Source organism: Rhinolophus hipposideros, assembly GCF_964194185.1.
Source record: "Rhinolophus hipposideros genome assembly, chromosome: 2".
NCBI lineage: Eukaryota > Metazoa > Chordata > Mammalia > Chiroptera > Rhinolophidae > Rhinolophus > Rhinolophus hipposideros.
This window is the reverse complement of record NC_138048.1, coordinates 62297245-62307781: the sequence shown is the minus strand read 5'-3', so window position 1 is coordinate 62307781 and position 10537 is coordinate 62297245. Positions and strand designations below refer to the sequence as shown.

General features: G+C 41.4%; 1 protein-coding gene across 4 annotated transcripts in view; it reads right to left on the bottom strand.

The window, feature by feature from the left end:
* Positions 1–3755: 3755 nt before the first annotated feature.
* Positions 3756–10537, bottom strand: part of ABCC5 (ATP binding cassette subfamily C member 5) — an 80501-nt gene continuing 73719 nt past the window's right edge. For 3 of the 4 annotated variants that reach the window (XM_081062775.1, XM_081062773.1, XM_081062776.1), the window contains 3 exons: positions 7284–7397; positions 6592–6756; positions 3998–5447 (listed from right to left, as the gene is read on the bottom strand). In XM_081062775.1, the coding sequence (XP_080918901.1) occupies positions 5346–5447; positions 6592–6756; positions 7284–7397 (381 nt within the window). In that variant the 3' untranslated portion in view covers positions 3998–5345. Of the gene's footprint in view, positions 5448–6591; positions 6757–7283; positions 7398–10537 lie in introns of all 4 variants that reach the window. The other variant, XM_081062774.1, reaches the window with a different exon arrangement.

Below are 10537 nucleotides of genomic sequence, written 5' to 3'. Positions count from 1 at the left end.
TGGATTCTATGTGCTTTACTACATACTTCATACATGCCTGTTATCCCAGTAGAATGTAAACTCCATGAGGACAGGGATGTTTTCTGTTTTACTGTCACTATGGTACTGTCAGTTCCTAGAACAGTGCATGTCATTTTCTAGATGCTCAGTAAATATTTGTTGAATGAAACCAATAAGTGAATCTCTACAAGAAAATATTATAAAACTATTAAAATCACATTTTTGAAGAATATTTGACATGAGAAAATATTCACATGTTGAGATCATACAAATTGTATGAATGTTATCCCAATTTAGTTTTTAATGAATATTTTAAATGTTGTTATGTGTTTAGAAGAAAAGCCTGGAGAAATATAGATCAAATTGTTAACAGCAGTTGCCTCCTTTGTAGGGTGTGATTAAGATGCATTTCCACTCTCCACGTTTTCTAGATTTAAGTGCTATTTGGATTTCTAACAAAAAAGCATGAATGTTTTTGATAACTGAAAAAATATATGCTTAGAAAAGGTAGAAAGAATATAGCAATATAACTTCGGCTACTTGAGGGTGATAGGTGCTTCGGTAGTGTTGTGTAACCGCCCTAAAATGCAGTGGCTTCAAAAAACACCATTGTATTTTGCTCAGGGATTTGGAAAAGGCTCAGCTGGTGGTTCATCTTTTATTTATGTGACATCAGCTGGGATGGCTGAAGCTGGAGGTTCTAAAATGGCTTCTCCACTGACACATCTGATGCCGTGGTACTCCGTGGCCTCCCTCTATCTCCACATTGTATCTCATCCTCCAGGAACTCTCAACGTGGCCTGTAAATCTTAGCATGGTGGTCGAAAGATAATTGCACTGCTTACATAGTGGCTGGCTTCTGAGAGGCAGGAAGTGTGAACTACTCCACAAAAGGGCTTTCGGCAGAAGTGGCACAGTGTCACCATATTTTACTGGTCAAAATAGTCACACAGAGTCCACTCAAATTCGAGGGAGTAGAGAAACAGACTCCACCTCTAGATAGGAGTGCCAAGGTCACACTGTAGGAAAGCAGGTAGGATGGGAGATGCTGCTGTAGCCAGGTTTGGAAAATACACCGCCACAATACAGTGCAGGCAGATTTTGGTTTCTTTATTGTGCCTTTCTGCATGCATTATTTTTATAATCAGAAAAAAAAGTTATTAAAAGAAATCTGACGCACAACAGTGCAGGCAACCATTAGTGCAAGATAAGGTTTCTGTCAGCTGAGCCTTTCTGTGCCCCCCTGGACTCATTTATTTTCGATGCTAGGTCCTATTTCTAGGTGATGAGTCAGGAAGAGGGTAGGAAAGGAGCTGTCACATCATTAGGCCATTCCCCAAATTCTGGGCATTCTTATTTTCTAGCTTTCCTAAAGTCATTTCACATAAAGGTTTCTTCTCAATGCCACTTTGTCTTTTTGAAGCGATCAAATTCCTTTTTGCCATGACCACAATGAAATAAGTCTACAACACCGATTTCTACAAATATTCATTGAGCATCATGTATAAGGCACTATCCAAGAGTCGACTGAGTAGTGTGATACTTATTAAGCACCTACGCTACGTAAGACATACTACTTAAGCCAGGAATAATCAAGTATACAAAAATTAGATGATTTACTTCCTTCAAGACATTTATATTCATGAGCAGAAATATAAGAAAATAATCAAATATAATACGCAAAGCAAAAGGAAATAAATCCTAAAATAGATGTGTAAGCAAAGGGTTGTAGGAACTCCGAGGACTTTGCAGAGAAAGGCTTTGTAGAAAGGGTAGCATCTGAACTGAGTTTAACAAGAAAAACATGGCTTTGTTTGACAAAAGAGGACCAAGGAATCCCAGGCTGAGAAAAAAGCAAAGATTTAAAGGTGTGAACATATTGACCTGTTTTTAGGAAGACTGAGTAGAAAAAGAGGGCTGGGGTGGGATGGTGCGTCACCCCAACTGAGGACCTCGGGGCACCGTTGTTCCTGCCTGGAATGCTTTACAGCAAAGCCTGCTTCTGCGATGACCATCCCGTGTCTGCTCCCCCCTCCATCCTAATTCTCACAGAAGTGGGAGCCCTTCATCACGGACCAGACCTGAACATACACCTGGCCTGGAAGTTGCAGGAGCTGGAGAAGGAGCTTGCTGAAGGTGGAGCAGGTGCTGTCTCCGTCACCGCCTCACGACAATGAGGAATGTATGCCGATGACTAATAAGGACCGTTCTGGGCCTTTTAGGACACACGCTGTGGCTATCACATGGACTGACAGAGTTCTCCCCTCATGAACACGGGTTATTCCTTTTGGTATTTCTGCCTCATTATGTAGTAACCTTCTAATTAATGTATTTCAGTCACGAGTAACATATATTGTGGGCTGAGAGGGCCAGCTGCCTGTGTTATTTAATATGCTTCACATTCACGCCTCTTCATTTATGTCTGTGCTACTACTGCTGGGCACAATGGCAGCTATTGTGGTTTTCTCAGCAAACCTAACTGATGTGATAAACTATGTTTTGTAGTTTCTATTTGGTTTGTATTATCAATGATAGGACTACTAAAACTAAGATACCAGAAGTCCAATCTACCTAGACCTTATAAGGTAAAAGTGAGTTCTCTAATTTTTTCTGGGTGAAATAAAATGTATTGAATATAAAAAAAAGAAAAGAAAAAGAAGAGGGCCGGAGCCAGATAATGGCCACCCTGAGGGCCAAGCGAAGGAATACGGGTCCCTGTATAGGCACCTGTCCCCTGAAGATTTTGAGAGGGTAAAGTACTTGACTAGCTTGCGTTTTTGGTCTGCATATTGGCAGTAGTACATACAGTGGTTCAGAGAGGGACACCAAGGCAGGGAGACCAGTTATGAGGCTATGAACTACAATATGAACGACAGGGAGGTGGCCCTTAATGAGGGCAGAGGGAGGGAGAGGGGGTGATGGTGTGATACATGGGACCTGGAAGTGACTGTGTTTATTGGGAAGTGGAGGAAAGTTACAATACTTCAAGTTTCTAGCCTGAAAGACTAAGGAGTACAGTGGTACCACTAATTAAGACAAGGAGCGTTGTTTGAATTTTGAGAAGCTGTTTGAGGCTCCTGGTAGATGCCCAGTGGAGGCGTTCAGCAGGCAGCTGGAGACTGGAACTAAGGAGAGGCCCAGCTCACAGTAGATTTGTCACTATACCTGGGGGAGTGGGAGAGAAAACCGAGTGGGCAGAAGGCAGGAGAATGCCTCCTTACAAGGGGGCAAGCAGGTTGAGAGAGGTGGGAGGGGACCCAAGAGATACGAAAACAGAACTGTGAAGTATCACTTGGACTGTAAATCCAGGGCATCAATAAAAGTGGTTGTTTACATCAGCTTTGTCCAACGGAACTTCCTGCAATGATGGGAATGTTCTATATCTATGCTGTTCAACACGGTAACTACAGGCCACATGTGGCTACCAAGCACCTGAAATGTGACAACGGAGGAACTAAATTTTTAACCTTAAAGCCAAACCCCTGTGTTTTCAAGACAGTAGTTTACATAAAAGGCTGGATTTAAGATATGAATTCATAGGCAGAAATAGTCAGCAGAATCAGTACCAAAGAGTTTAAAAGCTTTTGAATGGGTGCTTAATTCTCAATGTGTTAATCTGAATGAATTGGCTGAAAGGGCAATTATATTGTTTGAATTGTGGCAAACCTTCAACAAACTGTTCATTTGAAATATACTTACTGCAACTGCCCATTTCATCACAACTACTCACCCTTCCCGTACCCGACCCTCTTATTGGCAGCACAGGAGCTTTATTTGGTGACCATGTCCGAGAACACAGGCTTTAAGGACTAGGACCCACCACAGATAATCTAGGCATATTGGGCTCCATGCCCCTTGCAACCAACCAGCTCTGCTATTGGCCGTTCTTAGATGTAACTCCATCGCTGTATATTCAGATCCAGGCTCCGGTGTTCCACAGTCATTCAAAGACACCTTGCTCCCTTTCCAGAGAACTATTTTATACACCAAGAGTTTTTACAAAATCCAAAATAATTTTATTCACTTTTTCAGATTTTTGCTTCCACAAGGTGTTCAGCAAACATGCTAAGGCGACAGAATGTCTAGTTGGTCACGACATGCAACGCTGACCATTCGACTGATGACAGCAGCGCCCACACCCACCTGAGCTACTGGCCCCACAGCACAAAGGGGGTTTGCGGGAACACACCGAACCACACGGCAATCAGCAACCTGAGGTAGGTCTCTTTACAGTACAAAAGACTTCTACACCAGTGTCAGACACTGATTAGCAAGAGCTGCTTAAAGTCGCAGACTTTGGAGAGAGAAAGAGACTGTGCGACAACTGCAGTGAGAAAGGAAAACAGACCCACAAAATCCTGAACCCTGTCACTGAACTGTGGAGGGGTGGGACCAGGCAAATGAAAAAGTACCACCGAAAAAAGCAGCAGTTGGCTCCCGGGTTTGGAACCAACAGGTCTAGGAGCCGGAGAGCTCTGTGCAGCGGCCGGCGTCAGGAACCTGAGGCAGTGGGATACTCGGACTGGATTCTTATTTAGAAACAACAGCAAAAAGAGGAAGGCAGGAAAGAAACTCCCCCTCGCCGAGGAATGTTTCTGATTCTCATTCCTGACAGAGGGAATGAAAAATGGTCTGGGGCGTTGCCCCACTGCTCTCCTGACAGAAACAGGGAAGTGACACCAGGACAGAAAGCAGGAGCCCTGAGAATTCACGGCACTCTGCATGGCCTCTAACGGCCCCTCTTCTACTCCACCCTGCCCTGAAGTGGTTGTGGGGAGTGACAGAGGGGGCCGACAGAGGGCTCCCTATTGCCACACATCTTCCTTTTGGACACCCAGAAAACCTGGCACCGTGAAACAACCAGCGAGTAAGGAACAATATGCTACCCCTTCCTATAGTCTAATAGCAAAACCAGACCTCTAGTACAGCAAACTGTACAAAAATGATAGAAAGGAATTGCACTGTTATTAGCACAGTGCTTATTTGAATATAAAATAAACAGCTTACATTTTCACTGTAAATATAGGCTATGTACAGAATTATATATAGATATAGCTACACGTATAAAGCTTCATTATAGGCCTCTGATACATTTATAATAACGGTTCCCTGAACCTTTTAGAGTGCAATTAAGAACAAAAACTAAATTCTGTTTACATGAATATGGAATAAATACAATAATCAAAATATGACTCTCCCTAAAAGTGAAACACACAAGCCAATCCTGAACTGCTGTGCGAAAGATAAAATCGGGAAAGGCAAGGTTTCGGCAGGACAGGAAGAGCGGCCCACCCTGGGCAGGGAATGGCAATGCTCCCAAGGAAAGACGCCGGGGGCAAGAGGAGTTAGCCCTTGACAGCTATTTTGTTCTCTGTAGCAGCAAACATGGCATAGAACCGGGAGCTGTCGTTGGACAGAAGGACCGATGGGGTGTCAAACTCCACCACCTGCAAAGGAAGGAGACGCCATCAGCATGTGACTCAGGGACACTCAGGGTGATTCAGAGGAATCCACTGCTCAGGAAGGGGGGCAAGCCCAAAAGGCCCCTGAGGACGGAATCAGGATGACAATTCAACTAGCCCTGCCATGCCCAAATGGGTTCTTTCTTTTTCTGTTTTTGTTTGTTTGTTGTTTTTTTTTTTAACTAACCAGGGTAAAAGGGAAAGGTTCTACAGAAAGACCTCCAGACCTTCTCCACATAATTCTTTCAGCCTTGGGTATAAAGGAATCAGTCAACAAGACACCATAAGCTGCAGGGGGAAAAACTGCAGCTCAAGTCAAAAGCATAGCAGGCAAACGTCATCTTGTTGTGCAAGCTGATCTAAACCTATAGATGGAAAAGGAACAGCTCAGGACACCAGTTGGCAGGGAAAAAAAGGAAGTGAGTAAGGGATGGACTCAGTCAATTTTCCATGCCTAGGATGGACTTCTATGCAGTCACTGAAAATCATATTGCAGTAGAAAAGTGAACGATATGCTGGCAGAACCTGCCTCCCATGATGGTGGCTGACAACGCCACATACTTTCCCAGCCTCCCTTGCTGCCAAGGTTGTGTCCCATGCCTTTGCCCTGCAAGGGGATGGAATAAATACAATAATCAAAATGTGATCATTGCAAGATTGTCTATAGCTAACAGCACCTGAAAGGAAAGAAAGGGAAATGAAGAAGAAGGCTAGCCTGGGCCAGATTGTAGGAAAGCTTGGAACAGCAGGATATGAAGTTTGTCACCACATGGTTGTAAAAAGCAAGCAACACATGGTGTCTAGTCTCAATATACCTGGGGCAATTCTAGTCTCAATACACCTTGGGCAATTCTTGTGTATGTGAAGGAATTACTACGTACACATGCTCTCTGACCTAAGTCAAAGTGTCACTGTTCACAAGCAAAATGAGAACCCAAGAGTGATTCTGACTCTGTCCCTTGATTAGGAGGGCTGTATCCCTGCCAACAGCAACCAGACTAGAGCCGCTATGGTTGCTTAACTGGATGCTTAGAACCACGCTAAGATGCCAACCAGCCGAGTCCTGCCAGGGGCCACTCTTCCTCCCCGACAAGGTCACATAGAGCCCAGGTCCCTCAGGGCTCAGTACCTGTCCCTGGGCCAGCACCATAATCCTATCAGAGCCCAGGACTGTATGCAGGCGATGGGCAATCGTCAGCATAGTGCAGTCAGCAAAAGCTTCTCTGACGGTCTCTTGAATCAGTAAGTCTGTCTCCGTGTCCATGGCAGCGGTGGCTTCATCTAGAATCAGAATCTGCCAGGGAAGAGAGGAAAAAAGGGATCTAACCAACTCCTTAAGCATTCTGGTTAATTTAGGCTTTACTAAAATGTATTTTAGTATTTGAATTTAACACCACATATTGTTTTTCCTAAGTAGGTTACACACATATGTAAAACTACTGTTTTGCTTAGAATTGATATAACTTCGAACCTATGTTTGCCTTGATGCCTATAAATAAAAGGACATGCATGTAATACTCTTCTAACAAAATGCTCACCTTATTTGCTCTAACTCTGAACAGTATGATAATCTTATTGGCCAGAAACAAAAGTCGCCCTTGGACACTGAAGGCCCAGGGAAGTTAAAAACAAAAAACACCCATATACCCAAATTGTGTCAGGGTTAATCCAGAAACATCTCTGGGTATTCTCTTAAAAAAGTGCCACTGGGCTCAGAGCCAGGAATGCCTTTGGACCTCATACCACAAGGAAGGGCTGTTCTTCTACCTTCCCGCTCTTTTCTGCTGCTCCCCTTCCCCAGCACCCACCCGACTACCTTACCTTACAGTGACGGAGCAAAGCTCTGGCTATGCATAAGAGCTGCCGTTCCCCCACCGAGAAGTTCTCCCCATTCTCCAGCACTTCAGATTCAAGTTTCAGAGGTAGCTGAGCAATCTGGGGAGAAAGAAAGCAGAAATTAGAAGGGTAAAACAGTGAATTTTGAAAAAAGACCCATTACATTTTGTTGAAAATCTAGTAGTTAAGGTAAATTATTCTGAAACAGATGAAGGAAGTACTAGCCAAGAACCTGGCTCATCCGCAAAGAAGGTACAGGTGGGATGCGCATGTGTACCAGGATCACATTTCCCAGGACAGTCGCTACTTCAAACATACTATTCTGTTAGCCTCATACCGTCAAAATGTCCTGAAAATTCCATTTTCTGTTTCTTTTTCTTATTAGTCTCAGGTGCATAAGACAAAGTAATACTTAGACATTTATCATTTATATCCCTCACACTGTGTGAACCCTCCTCCCCCCATCTACTACCCTCTGACATCGCACTGAGCCATTACATTTCCACTATCTCTATTCCTAATGCTGTACTCCACTTCTTGTAAGAATATCATACATATATATACATACATATGTGTGTATATATGTATATGTATACATATAAAATTATAGTTGGCATTCATTATTGTTCAGCTTCAGGTGTACAGTGCAGTGATCAGGCATCTACATCATCCCTGAGGTGGTCTCCCTAATGGGACACATGTCCATTGGATACCCTGAAAATCTTTATATTATTGATTACATTCCCCAAATTAATTTTCAAAACACCATGGCCATCTTGTGGTTACCGACTGTTTTCAAATCCTCTCACCTTCCCCCTTATCCTCACCCTCCCGCCCATCTAGCAACCCAGTTTTTCCTCTTTGTCTCCAAAACTGTTTCTGATTAGTTCATTCACTTATTCTTTTATTTAGATTCCACATATAAGTGAGATCATATGGTATTTGTCTTTCTCTGACTTAATTTCACTTAAGATAATGTTCTCTAGGTCCATCTATGTTGTTACCAATGGTAAGATTTCTTTCTTCTTTATGGCTGCGTAATACTCCATTGTATAAACGTACCACAGTTTCTTAATCCAGTCATCTACCGATGGGCATTTTGGTTGTTTCCATGTCTTGGCTATTGTGTATAGTGCTGCAATAAACATAGGAGTGCATATAGATTTTTGAATTAGAGTTTTGGATTTCTCCGGATAGATACCTAGGAGTGGGATTGCTGGATCAAAAGGTAGTTCCATTTTCAGATTTTTGAGAAACCTCCATACTGTTTTCCATAGTGACTGCACCAATCTGCAATCCCACCAACAGTGCACAAGCGTTCCCTTTTCTCCACATCCGCGCCAGCACTTGTTGTTTGTTGATTTATTGATGATAGCCATTTTGACTGGGGTGAGGTGGTATCTCATTATGGTTTTTATTTGCATTTCTCTGATGGTTAGTGAGGTTGATATGTCTGTTTGCCATCTGTATGTCCTTTTTAGAAAAATGTCTCTCCATGTCCTCTGCCCATTTTTTAATTGGGTTGTTTGTTTTTTTGGAGTTGAGTTGAGTGAGTTTTTTTTATATATTTGTGATATTAACCCCTTATCAGATATATCATTGGCAAATATCTTTTCCCATTCAGTAGGATACCTTTTTTGCTTTATTGATGGTTTCCTTTGCTGTGAAAAAACTTTTTAGTTTGATGTAATCCCACATGTTTATTTTTTCTCTTACTTCCCTTGCGCGAGGAGCTATATCAGTAAAAATCCTACTCCGGGTAATGTCTGTGAAGTTTCTTCCTATATTTTCTTCTAGGTATTTTATGGTTTTATGGTCTTATAATTTTCTGAGTACAGATCTTTTACTTCTTTGGTTAAATTTATTCCCAGGTATTTTATAGTCTTTGAAGCAATTGTAAATGGGATTGTTTTTTTAATTTCTCCTTCTGATGTTTTATTATTGGTATATACAAATGCAACTGATTTCTGAATATTAATTTTGTATCCTGCTACTTTACTAAATTCATTTATCAACTCTAATAGTTTCTTGGTGGAGTCTTTAGGGTTCTCTATATATAGTATCATGTCATCTGCATATAATGACAATTTTACTTCCTCCTTACTGATTTGGATGCCTTTTATTTATTTTTCTTGTCTGATTGCTGTGGCTAGAACTTCCAGCACTATGTTGAATAGAAGTGGAGAAAGTGGGCAACCTTGCCTTGTTCCTGATCTTAAGGGGAATGGTTTTAGCTTTTCCCCATTGAGTATGATGTTAGCTGTGGGCTTATCATATATGGCCTTTATTATGTTGAGATATGATCCCTCTATTCCCACTTTCTTAAGGGTTTTTATCATAAATGGCTGCTGTATTTTGTCAAATGCTTTTTCTGCATCTATTGATATGATCATGTGATTTTTATTTTTTATTTTGTTAATGTAGTGTATCACATTAATTGATTTGAGGATGTTGAACCACCCTTGCATACCAGGGATGAATCACACTTGATCATGGTGTATGATCTTTTTAATGTATTGCTGAATTCTGTTTGCTAATATTTTGTTGAGGATTTTTGCATCTATATTCATTAGAGATATCGGACTGTAGTTTTCTTTTTTTGTGGTGTCTTTGTCTGATTTTGGGATCAGGGTGATAGTGGATTCGTAAAAAGTGTTTGGGAGTCTTCCCTCCTTCTGGATTTTTTGGAAGAGCTTGAGTAGAATAGGTGATAATTCTTTTTTGAACGTTTTGTAAAATTCATTTGTAAAGCCATCTGGTCCAGGGCTTTTGTTTGTTGGGAGATTGTTGATTACTGATTCAATTTCCCTGGTGGTAATCAGTCTATTCATGTTTTCTGTTTCTTCTTGAGCTAGCCTTGGAAGGTTGTATGCCTCTAGAAAATTGTCCATTTCTTCCAGATTGTCCAATTTGTTCGCATACAATTGCTCATAGTAATTTCTTAATTTTTTTTTGTATTTCTGTGGTGTTTGTTGTCACTTCTCCTCTTTCATTTCTGATTTTATTAATTTGGGTCATTTCTCTATTTTTTTTAATGAGTCTGGCTAAAGGTTTGTCAATTTTGTTTATCTTCTCTAAGAACCAACTCTTGGATTCATTGATCTTTTGTATTGTTTTTCTGGTTTCTATTTCATTTATTTCCGCTCTGATCTTTATTATCTCCTTCCTTGTACTCCCTTTGGGCTTATTTTGCTGTTCTTTTTCCAGATCCTTTAAGTGTGAAGATAAACTGTTGATTA